Source organism: Perca flavescens, chromosome 21 (genome assembly GCF_004354835.1).
Source record: "Perca flavescens isolate YP-PL-M2 chromosome 21, PFLA_1.0, whole genome shotgun sequence".
Taxonomy (NCBI): Eukaryota; Metazoa; Chordata; class Actinopteri; order Perciformes; family Percidae; genus Perca; species Perca flavescens.
The window spans coordinates 16153496-16165707 of record NC_041351.1 but is presented as its reverse complement, the minus strand read 5'-3'; the positions used below and the strand labels follow the sequence as shown (position 1 = coordinate 16165707).

At 39.1% G+C, this 12212-nt stretch overlaps 2 protein-coding genes across 3 annotated transcripts; one reads left to right on the top strand and one right to left on the bottom strand.

Annotated features, from left to right (window-relative positions):
- Positions 1-3439: 3439 nt before the first annotated feature.
- Positions 3440-4130, top strand: fgf21 (fibroblast growth factor 21). The gene is made up of 3 exons (XM_028568418.1): positions 3440-3500; positions 3648-3751; positions 3840-4130. The coding sequence occupies exons 1-3, from the start codon at positions 3440-3442 to the stop codon at positions 4128-4130; spliced, it is 456 nt and encodes a 151-aa protein (XP_028424219.1).
- A 3003-nt stretch (positions 4131-7133) lies between these two features.
- On the bottom strand, positions 7134-12022 carry LOC114548449 (potassium voltage-gated channel subfamily A member 7). 2 transcript variants are annotated; one of them, XM_028568417.1, is made up of 3 exons: positions 11755-12022; positions 10765-11453; positions 7134-8794 (listed from the first exon to the last, which is right to left on the bottom strand). In XM_028568417.1, the coding sequence occupies exons 2-3, from the start codon at positions 11449-11451 to the stop codon at positions 7883-7885; spliced, it is 1599 nt and encodes a 532-aa protein (XP_028424218.1). In that variant the 5' UTR covers positions 11452-11453; positions 11755-12022; the 3' UTR covers positions 7134-7882. The 2 variants fall into 2 exon arrangements, with proteins under 2 accessions (XP_028424218.1, XP_028424217.1); XM_028568416.1 differs by having other exon boundaries at positions 10765-11508; positions 11755-12020.
- Between the last annotated feature and the right edge of the window lie 190 nt (positions 12023-12212).

Genomic DNA, 12212 nt, shown 5'->3' with positions numbered 1-12212 from the left:
TTTTCAAAGTTGTAACAATTTCTAAGGTTGTATTTTTCTTTTAAAAAAACTTTTACTTCTACAGCCCTTCTTAAAGTTTTATTTTGTTCATCTTTCCCCACGTGTCCTTTTTGGTTGCTGTTCTCCAAATCCCCACTGCTGAAAAGATTCCCGCACGCATTTTTATTAAACAAACACAAAATATTTCTACAGCTACAAAAACGTTTTACACATGCAAAATATATCTCTATGGACAAAGCTTTTCCACACATGCACAACATATTCACAAACTTACATTTGTGAGAATGTTTAAATACGTACATGCATTTTTTTTCACATGTACACAAAATGGGATGTACAATAAAATATTAATAAAAATATTAATGACCATTTGCTTCTTGAGACTTGAAGAGTGAACAGGGTAGCGCCATCTCCTGGCTGAGTTCCATCTTTAAAACTATCACTTTTGTTTTCATCACATGGAAGTTATCTGTTTTACAAGCTTATTACAATGGTTTTTATTCATTGTCAGTTAAATTACACTGAAGGGCGAGCATGAGGCTTAGGTGAAACTCAGTAATAATTATAATGAGCGCATCATAAACATGATCAATGTTTTTCAGTGTTTATGACCATTTATATTTCACTTTCAACATCCAGAAACATGTCGGAGGCTTCAGTTTGTATTTAATTACAGTACTGTAACTGTCACAGATTATCCATACATAACAATTGCACCACAATACTTGTAATACATGTGGGACTGTGTTAACAGTTTGGAAGACATTTTAAATTAAAGTAAACTTTGATAGTGTAATAACACTTTATGATATATTAATGTAGCTTTCAGAATCAATTTGGATGAACTGACTCCTGAACTATCACAGTGAAAGGAAATACAGTGGTAATGCACTTTGTGGAGAGTAAGTTAAGTTTATGGTGATGCATCGTGTTTCTTTACTTGGGAGTTTACAAGCTGATGTATGGCCTTTCTGGTGACCGCACAGCTGCAGTCACATAAACACTTGTCTGCTTGTAAATCAGTTTCACCCACTGTTGTCCCCCATTCTAACCCTCAAATACACACATATCAAAATAAGATAAACAACGCGGAAACCCAGTCACTTCCACTCGTAATTGTTTATTAAAAAATATTTGCAGATGACGCAGAAATATGTTTGTGTTACATCTTCTTGCAGTTGTGAAATTTGTATATTTTTTTTAAGTGGAGGACTGAATGGAAAAACACCCTGGGTTGCTGTAAGCTGTTCAGTACAAACATGACAAAGCATAATTACTGCAATCTCAGTGTGACAAAATTAAGATACAAAAGTGAGGTGTTTTACTGTCCTAAAACATTTGAAATAAATCTAAAAAGTAATTGATGGCATTATGGACTAATATTGATATTGTTTGACAAAAACTCTGAATAATACATAGTATTCAAATCGCTCAATGGTGTTTTAAGCCCCCAATGTCTCCTTCCAGGCAACGCTGCGACCGTTGACTTCAAGGCACCTAACCCTAACCATAACCATTGCCTAATTCAAGTGCCTTCCAGGCAGCGCTGCCTGGAAGGATAAGTTGGGGGCTTAAAACGATAAACATTCAAATCAGACAAATACACTACTGGTCAAAAGTTTTAGAACACCTCAATTTTTCCGTGTTTTTATTGAAATTCATACAGTTCAATGTCTTATTGTACTCTGAAATGAAAGAATAGAACAAATGAACTATTTAAGTTAAAAAAGAAATCATGGAATCAATTTATAAACCAAAATGTATTCTAAATTTTTAACTCATCAAAGTAGCCCCCTTTGGCAGATATAACAGCTGAACACACTCGTGAAATCAAATATTCTTCAGAAAGTTCTTCCCAACTCTGTTGCAGAAGTTCCCATAAATGTGTGGCACTTGTAGGTTGCTTTGCTTTCACTTTTCTGTCCAGTTCATCCCAAACCAGCTCAATGGGGTTTAAGTCTGGTGACTGTGCTGGCCACTCCATGTTTTTAAGCTTACCATCTTGTTCTTTTTTGCTAAGGTCGTTCTGGCATAGCTTGGACTTATGTTTTGGGTCATTATCTTGCTGTAGGATGAACCCCTGACCAACAAGTTCTCTCTTCCATTGTTAATTGCCTTTTTCCTGCCATTTTTATGGCAACACACTACTTTCTACAGTACAATACTGTTCATATAATGCTCACGAGGGTATGGTACCACAGTGTGTTCCAACAATACTTTTATAAAAACAGAGGTGGTTGTAAGTAATCCAGACAAGTTGGAACTCCTGTGGGAATTGGTAGCACCAACTTTCAAAGCTTGATCAACCTCCATTGCTGCAGAACAGCTTTACCATTTCTTGTTCCCTGAAAAAGGCCTTTTTGTAAAATTCTGAAATACATTACACAGTACATTGTTTTTCAGTTTTGGGTAACCTTACTTTTTTTTTTAACCTCAGGCAGTTCACCACTTAACCTTTGTACCATTTCAAGCTATTCATTGGACTTGAACTGCTAAAATTTCAATAAAAAAACTAGAAAGATTGGGGTGTTCTAAAACTTTTGACCGTTAGTGTAAGTGTATTTAATTTTAAAAGTATTGTGGGAATAGGATGAGAACAAGCCAACATTCTAGTTGGTCCTTAGTAGTTAAGCAATACAATAATTTTTCACACAATACATTATACACTGTTATTCAGAGGTCCTTGAATAATGTCAAATAACTTGCTAAACAAGGGTCAAAAATGGAAACAGTAGAGAAGATCAAATCAAAACAAGCTCTTATATGTTTTATGTTCTATGTTTGCGCAGAAGAATTTTATCCCACCTGGCTTCCGGGAGTCCAACCACCCAACTTTATGGCCAACTCTTACTGTAAATGACAGGAAGAAGCCCTTACTAGTGTTTAAACACAGGTCTTGCTCTCAGCATTAAATCACAGTTTCATTGTGTAGAAATGTCTGACTCATATGTTCAGGAAGTAGGACCTCCTTCTCCAAACTCCTATATAAGGCCACACAACTTGCTCCTTTGATCGAAAAGAACTCGCTTGTACAGAGCCATACTGTATATTTCCTATTTATTTCATAAGCTATTTCTTATTTTTATCAAGCTATTTATTTCTTTTATTTATTCCTTATTTGTCTTCCTTAATCTTTTTTTCCCAAATGTTTTTGTTTCCACACACCTCTTTCTCTTGCCTGTCTTTTCTCTTAATCATCCCACTTCCTTTCTCTTTTTCATTTTATCTCACTGACTCCAACCCACTGTTGTCCTTTGATAACCAAGTCAGAGAGGTACACCTCTACACAGGTATTTATAATGCTTTTCATTTGAGTAACTTAGTAATAGATTTCATGCAAATGTGGGGATGATGATGAAATAATGCTGCTCTTAAAAACCTTAAATTCTTCATTATGCGGATTTCTGGCCTTCTTGTTGCAGATAATCACAGAAGAGCGATGTATCTGCAAATGACTGTGGATGGGAAGGTGTCAGGAAGTGATGCTCAGACTTGTAACAGTGAGTATTTGGGAGATAAATCAGTAACAGACAGCATATGTGGGCTCAATTTAGGATATGTTCCTTTCAAAAACATCCAAACAATACACTGTATAGTTTGAGGTCCAGAAAATGGAGATTCATCTTTTCATGTTCTTGTGTTTCCAGGTGTGCTGCAGCTGAAATCTGTCAATCCAGGCCATACTGTCATCCAGGGAAAGTCATCATCTCTGTTTCTCTGTGTGGACAGTGGAGGCAATTTAAGGGGGCAGGTACGACAACCGAAGACAACACTATTTTCCTAAAGTCTCCATCTATCTTATTGTTCAAGGTACAGTTTACATCTGTTGTCCCTTTCAGGGGCAATACTCAGAGGCCGACTGCACATTCAGAGAACTGCTGCTGGCAGATGGATACACCCGTTTCCTTTCCTCGCACCATGGATTTCCTGTGTCTCTGGCATCAAGACATTCCCCAGATCGACACACAGTCCCCTTCACTCGATTCCTACCACTTAGGAATACTTTGGCAGGGGACAGTGTGGCTGAACAGCCACCAAACAATCAGAGATATTTCAACTTGGACTCGGATGATCTTTTAGGAATGGGTCTAAATACTATGGTCAGTCCTCAGTTCTCAGTGGACAAGTAAAGAAAAAAAATTGAGATGTATAGCTGTAAATGTAGCCTTCCTTCTAATATATATATATATATATATATATATATATATATATATATATATATATATATATATATATATATATATATATATATATATATATTTATTTATTTATTTATGTTTGTGTGTGTGTGTGTGTGGGTGTAGCCTATTACAAATGGTTATTTAAAGACTGAATAATAATTCTGTGATTTTATACTTGAGAGCATGTTTCTGTTTTCTGTTTTCTGAATAAAATTAAACATGAATTTCACTTTTGTTTGTCTGAGTCTGTCATGCTGTACATACATTCAATTGAACAATTTAACAAACCAAGAAGGATCAATTTACAGAATGGGGGAAAAAAAACTATTCTGACCATAGATTCTGACCAATGATACAGCTCTCATGGTGGAGGAGAGGAAGTGGGCTGAATATTGTGAGAGCGAGAGCGCTCTCTGGTGGACAAATAAGTAATGAAGGGAAGTAGGCCAAGTTCTCTGAACCACCTGTCTTGGTTTATGGGCTTATGGGCTCTGGTGATCATTTGAGTCGATTGTTTGAAAGTCTTGGCTTGGACAAATCTACAATAAAACATTTCTCAAATATCATATTATTACTAAACCAATGGCATTTCCCAACATGTACAGTGAACTTTTTACAGTATACATGCTACTTGAACTAACTTGGATCCAGGCTCGGACTGTCACATGAGCCGTTTTGCTTCCCTGTCAAGAATGGCATCCACTTGGGCAGCAACAATACTTCATGCAGAATAATGCATGACGTTTTACAGATCATCGCTGCCCAAAATTGCATCCACCTCACAGGCAGCAAGGAAATGCTACTACTGAGTCTCATAAAACATTGATGACTCTAAACGTTCTAAAAGTATAGACTTCAGATCATTTATCATGATGAATTTGACAAACAAGTTTATATAGGCTAGCTTAGTTTTTAAACAGTGCGTTGTCTTAAAAATCATTTTTTCCCTTTGTGGATGCAATTCTCGGCAGGGATGCAGAACTTGGCAAAACACCGACAACAACAATTTGATGTTGGAACAGCCCATCTGATTATTGGCATACTGTACAGGTGCAGTGGTACCGCCCATCTTCACCCCTTATCCCCCACTCAAGTGGATCCGTCCATCATGTATTGTGAGCGCTCAAGCGGAAAGAGCGAAGTTGAGTGAAAATACAAATTCAATGGATAATAAAGGACCGAAAAAGCGAAAAGGTGGAGCAGAAAAGGTCAGAGAGAAAAAGAAAAAGAAAAGTCTCGAAGCTGATTCTGCTAAATGTTTTAAGTTAACCCATATTCAAAAATATCGTTACAGGTGCCGGTGCTAACAGTCTGGACAGGTGAGCAGCAGCAGGCTGATTCCTGTGGAGAACAGAGGAGGCCTCTGCTGCTGAGGACGGGCGACATGACGACCTCCCAACAGGTGATATCATACTGCTAGTCCTAGGTTAGTTCATGTAATGACAGTGTTAAAGTTAGCCAGTAAGCAGCAGCATTGCATAGCATAGCAGCTGTAACGTTACCTCTCAGGTGGCTTAAAGGCCCTCAACACCCACACAGGTGTTTTCAGTTAACCTGGCTGACTGGACCTCCTCCCAGGACTGTGTGGCTGTGTAGAGACAGATTGATTTGACATCTTCCTGAGTTTTTTGTTAGCTTTGTTTCACCTGTTTGGGCAGGACAAATCACACCTTTGTCATTCTTATTGGTAAATGAAGATGTGGGACCTAATAAATTCCCATCAAAGCTCTGGCCCACCTTCAACATGAGCAGAGGTCTATTCATCCAGAACAACTGAAAATCACCTGTGTGGGTGTTCAGAGGCTTTAAACTTGTTTGTGGTTGAGAGCGGTGTTTTAGTTAATGTGCTGTTGGTTTTGAGCGTACCTGCACTGTAAATCCTGTGTTGTTGAGATACAGGTAAATGTATTTCTAGTTATTGTGTTCCTGTACTGTAAATCCTGTTGAGGTACAGGTGTTTTGTGGGCCGAATACTGTTCCCAGTCCGATCCAAACTGTTGCAAAATATGTTTTTAATGCTCACTGATCCGCTGTTAATTTTTTTTGTATCACAGGGGAAAAAAAGTTGACAAGAAATGTGTTTATTTGTTAAACATTATTCACATATTAAAGTTTTAAACTTTTAAAACCAGGATAACTACACTACATCAGCAGCTGGTAAATGTAATGAATGGGGTTCTGTCTGTTACATAGATGAAATTCCTTTTAATAAATTAACTTGTACACCCACTATTTTGTAGATTTTCTTCCCCATATTGTGACAATTTTTGACCGTCAGGGCCAGTTTTCTATAAAAACAGCAATAATACCACTATTGTATACAAAACCCTTTTTATACAAATCATATGCAGTTTGCCTAAACATTTAAAACTACTGATTTTTTTCTTCATGTTTTTATATATATTCTCAGTTCTGCTTGACTGGCTGTACAGGTGGTTTGTTGTCCTACAAATGGTTTATCTTAAATTTATTTTTTACCCCTGTTAAATTAACATCCATAACACAAACTAAAACACATTGAAGCAGTTCCCTCTAGCAATGTAACATTAGCACACATACCTTCCATAAGTCATCACTGTGATGTTGTGGAAAGTCTTATGTGTTCCATTGAAACTGAGAACGTTATTGGAAGCTACTGCTTATAACAGCTTAGTAGCTGGGGAAAAGGTCGGCCACACAACAGTGAAACAAAGATTCAATCTGGCAGACCTCTGTCACTAACCGTTGTGCTCCGATGCAGTAGGCTAAACAGTGAAGGATTAAATTGAATTATGTTTCTCTAGTGCATTTCATATCCTAAACACTGCTATATCCCATAGGCAAATATGTTTTTTATTCCAGTGGCACCAGCACCTTTTATCTAAATAATTGCTCAATACCACAGGCAACCATAAATAACACTGCTTCTTTTAGAAAATTAATAAAATATAATCTTTATTAAAAACACTGAGTGCATAATTAAGCAAGTAAATACAGAACTTTTGTTCTAACAATCAAAACGTTCCTCTTTAACACAAAAGGGTAACACTGTGTCATAAAGTAATGCAACAGTGTTGTATTACAGCATGATAAAGGTCATATCAGTCACTTCAGGTCACATAAGCCAAAACTACACAAATGTGAACTTTGTACATTACTCACAGAAGAATGTTGAGAATGTGGGCTTGGTTTACAGGATATCTCAATCTGTCTGCAGCGACGGCTCTGCTGGTGTTTGGTTGAGGTTTTGATGAGACATGACATCTATATTGCCAATAATCTATCTGCTTCCACTTCAAACATTAAGCCAAAACGTGACAGTACTAAGACATCATAGTTTCAAGGCACAGATCAGACATTCAGAAAGTCATTTTCAAACACAAGCTGATAGCATTAATAAATAACAGCTCATATTATATTTATATCAACACCCTGAGAATGTAAAACTCACTGTCTTTTATTGTTATATATTATACAATAGTTGCCTTTCAGCAACATTTGCCTGGCTAGTGATATAATAAATACATATAAATGAACAAAGAAAGGCAATAAAAATTATTTAGTGGGCATATTAGTGTCATATTTATAGTTTTTTTTTTTTTTTTTTTTTTTTTTTTCTTCTAATTTCATTCATTGTGTTTCATTCTGTTTTTTTTCATTCCCTTCAAATAACTTTTTCCTACTGTGTCTTTGTCAAATGGTACACAATAACACTCGCCTCCCTACACTTGAGTAACCAGTGTTTCCCTCAGATACATGTTTCCTCCTCTGAACTCTGTGCCCTGCCCTGTACACAGTCCGCCCAGCAGAGTCCCTTTCAAAGGGTTGCATATGCCTTCAATGGCATAATAATCTCCCTCTGGATCTCTATCCCCTTCCTCTATTTCCTCTATCTCCCCTTCTGGACCCTTGTCCTCCCACAGACCCGTCTGGACATGTGTGTACTCGGTATGATCCTCACATTCAGTCTCCCGATGGTAGAAGTAGCTAAAGTTGGACACTATGACGGGCACTGGCAGCGAGATGGTGAGAACACCAGCAATGGCGCACATCGAGCCCACTAGCTTACCCCACACTGTTGCTGGGTACATGTCACCATAACCCACTGTGGTCATGGTGACAACTGCCCACCAGAAGGCATGTGGTATACTGATAAAGTGTGTGTCGGTGTGGTCAGCCTCAGCAAAGTAGATGGCACTGGAGAAGATGATGACGCCAATAAACAGGAAGAAGATCAGCAGGCCCAGTTCACGCATGCTGGCCTTCAGTGTCTGACCAAGGATCTGAAGGCCCTTAGAGTGACGAGACAACTTAAAGATCCTGAACACCCTCACTAACCTGATGACTCTGATGATGGCCAAGGATGTGGCTGGAGAGGCGTCATTATCCTTGGCCAGCTCTGTTCCCAGAGTGACAAAAAAGGGTAGGATGGCACTGAAATCGATGATGTTCATGACATCCTTGAAGAAGTACATCTTGCTGGGAGAACAAGCGAAGCGCATGAGGAGCTCGAAGGAGAACCAGCATATGCAGACGGTTTCTACCAGGAAGAAGGGGTCATGGAAAACACTGTGTGGAAGAGGCATGTTCTCCGATACGTTCTTTGCCTGGGAGTGGTACTTGTAAAAATATGCCTAAAGTAAAGGAGACAGGACAGACAGGAAAGGTACAAAACATACTTGAAAAGTAAAGTAGTACTAGGCCTATCATTTTAAAAAGAATTAAATACAAGAAGCAGACCGATATATTGGTCGGACGATATTTTTGGTCCATATTGACCTATCACAGACATGTCGGTGTATGTGTTTTCTGATATGCGCCATTATGAATTTTTCATTTTTTTTTTTTAAACATAATGCAGAAAACTGTGTAAACAATTGTTTAAACTGTGCAAAAACCAAACGTGTAAAAATGACACAAACTAAAACTGAAACATTTCTTGCCTAGAAATACTTTGGCAAATAACCCTCCTTGAATTGATATTTTTCCATTTTACTCGTACAGATTTACAGATTTACCCCCCCTTACCAGTCTTTATGCTAAGCAGCTAAGCTAAGCAGTTAGAGGCTCCAGCTATATATTGACGGTATAGACATTATCTAAGTCTCAGTAAGAAAGCAAATAAACCTATTACCCAAAATGTCAAACTATTCTTTTTATGTCATTTTGCAAATTGCTACTGAGCTATTGTTTTGGGGGGTTTCTAATAAACTACATAGCACTTCAGTATGTTGTCAACCATCTCATTGGTTCTCACTTTTGACACCATCATAAAAGCGTTTGGCATCTGCGGCTTTACATTTCAGTCACAGCTTTAGCTATCTCTCTTTTCAGTCCACCTGTCTTTCCATCTTCCATGTCCGTTATTGGCATTACATTCAAGCACTGGATAGTGGCTATTTAAAACATCTTACACTTAACATCAAGTTAAATGTGTGAAAGCGGATGATACAGATATAAAGGGATCACTTTAGTATGCTGTAATGGGCTGTGTGTAATATATACAGTTTCAGGGTAGTTTAAATAAACAAAGTATTCTTTATGACTTTCAGTAGCAGGTTAGTGACAGTGTTTATTACTAAAGGTGGACATGTATGTGTTGATCTGCTCCAAGGGCTCTCCTAAAACTAAATATAACCCCGTGAGATCTCCGAAGAGAAACATGATAACGTCTCCTCGTCCATCTCCACCTTGGTTGCTATCCTGGATCCCTGTTACATTGCCAATACGGTTCAGTGGGTCTGCCGCTGACTTGGACTGAAGTAAGTTACAGTAGTTTCCTGGCAGCTCCCTTTTGCAAAAGCAGCTTGGCCTAGCACAGCAGTCCTGGAGGAATGTGTTAACATGACCCAACGTATGCTTCTCGTCCTGTGAGACCTTTTAGTCTCTGGTTCTAAGCCGCCAGAAAGCTTTGGCTCACCTTTGCATATGTGTTTGGTCACTTGTGTGACCTTTTATTAACACATCTAACCGTCTCCTCACCCTGTCTTTCCTTTCTCTCCTTTTATTTATATTTCAGGCCACCCCTGTTACTCCCTGTACCCTTTAGCGCTTCCTGAATCTGAGTGTATCAAATTTAACAGCTGACTAAAATAATCACACCATAAGCTTCTCTCTCTCTCTCTCTCTCTCTCTCTCTCTCTCTCTCTCTCTCTCTCTCTCTCTCTCTCTCTCTCTCTCTCTCTCTCTCTCTCTGACAGACATTGGCATATAGTCCCCATGTCATTATTTTTCCTCTAACTCTCTGTAGTACACACCAAGTGTGTGTTTACCTAAACGCCTGCTTCCCGTGATATCAGGTTTCCATTTGACCCAGGGAGTCACACACATCCCATTGAAGACATTAGACCCAGGTTTGATTTTAGTTTTTAGTGTCTCTGTTTCAGCAAGTGGAATTAAATGTATTAGTGTGATATTGAACATAAACTCATGACATGAAAATATAAAAAGATTGGGTTGTAGGGTTATTTTGTCAAGACAGAACGCCTTTTTAAAATGACGACTAACAATATATTCTCTCGTGTCCAAAGCTTTCCCTTTTGACCTACCCTATCTATACGCCAAATGTAAAACATGTATTTAACCTTTTAATCACATTTCCTACCTCTCGTGTCTCTTTCTCATTCCTGAAGTCGGGCAATGTCTCCAGGCAGAAGATGAGGATGGACACCACAATGACCATGACACTGATGATGGCTATGATGCGTGCCGCTGATGAGGACTCGGGGTGCTCAAACAACATCCATAGTCTTTTCTGGATTTCGTTGGACGGTAGCGGCCTCTCCTCCTCTTTTGCAAAACCTTCGTCCTCCTTGAAGCGACTCATGATGTCCTGTCCCAGCTCGTAGAACATCAGCTCATCCATGAAGACGTCCAGGGGTATGTTCGCGGGCCTCCGAAGCCTCCCACCTGACTGGTAGAAGTACAGAATGGCATCAAAGCAGGCACGGTTTCGGTCTAGGAAGAGCTCATTTCGAAGTGGGTCAAAGTACCGTAACCTACGCCTAGGGTCACCAAGCAAGGTGTCAGGGAATTGGGCTAAGGTGCGAAGCTGAGTTTCATAACGCATCCCAGAGACATTGATGGCCAGTCTTTCACTCAGCGCCCATCCATTCCTCCATAGAGACCCAGAATGCCGGGTCTCTTTCTTCTTCTCCTTCTCGTTCACTTGGATCTCCTTCTCTCCTTTTTCCTCACAGTTGAATTGGTTTTTCAGCTGTTTACCGTTCTCTCCATCGCTCTCTTTCCTTCTGCCTCCTCTTTCATCGTCCTGTGGGTCACTGCTGTCCATTCCTGTGTGTATCCCAGGCCAAACCACAGAACAACTGGGCTTAAAAGCAAACCCTGTCTGAAACCAGAGTGATAGTTTTGGTTTTCATTACAGATGGCATTAGAAGCAAATGGTTGTAGGGGAGATACTGTAGCAGTGTCTGTTTGTATAGTAAACATTTCCCATGACAGATTTCATCACTGTTGCACATTTCTTTTAAATGTTACTTAATTATTTTATTTTATTTAGGAGGTGAACCGTGAATAAAAAAAGTTAAATAAGCAATGTTAGTACCAAGTTAGCAAGATGAAAGCGTTTACTCACTAAGTGTAAAACAGCTGCTGACAGAGGCTAATGGCAGGATGAAAAATCACATTGTTTGTGTCCTGTGGCTCATCAGGTTTTCTGTCATCATATCCGTATGTCATATACACAATGTCCTTGTTTGGCAGTCTCCAAACCAGGCTGTACAAAAACTGCTTCCAGTTGTTTGCTCAGGGAACATCTACGTTCTTATCCTGTCCCTTGCTGCCTCACGTTGTCTGTCTTGAAATCTTTTTGGGAATGCTGTCCTGTTGAAATTCAATCTCTGCTAGATCCCTCCAACCCCACCCTGTCCTTTCCCTCCATTTTAGCTATGAGGCAAGACAACCTTCAACCTCCGTATCAAATGTCACCTCTGCCTGGCACCGCATGGTATTACCCCCCCTAACAAGCATGGTATTCTGACTGGCAGAGGTCCCTCACTGTTACTCATATTTGATATGAATGTGTTATTTAAA

Excerpts from the sequence above, each read along its gene's own strand:
- fgf21 (XM_028568418.1), top strand. The coding sequence starts at position 3,440 with ATGTATCTGCAAATGACTGTGGATGGGAAGGTGTCAGGAAGTGATGCT. Across the intron at positions 3,501-3,647 it reads TGATGCTCAGACTTGTAACA|GTGTGCTGCAGCTGAAATCT; the intron begins GTGAGTATTTGG and ends TTGTGTTTCCAG. Across the intron at positions 3,752-3,839 it reads GAGGCAATTTAAGGGGGCAG|GGGCAATACTCAGAGGCCGA; the intron begins GTACGACAACCG and ends TGTCCCTTTCAG.
- LOC114548449 (XM_028568417.1), bottom strand. The coding sequence starts at position 11,451 with ATGGACAGCAGTGACCCACAGGACGATGAAAGAGGAGGCAGAAGGAAA. Across the intron at positions 8,795-10,764 it reads ATGAGAAAGAGACACGAGAG|GCATATTTTTACAAGTACCA; the intron begins GTAGGAAATGTG and ends CCTTTACTTTAG.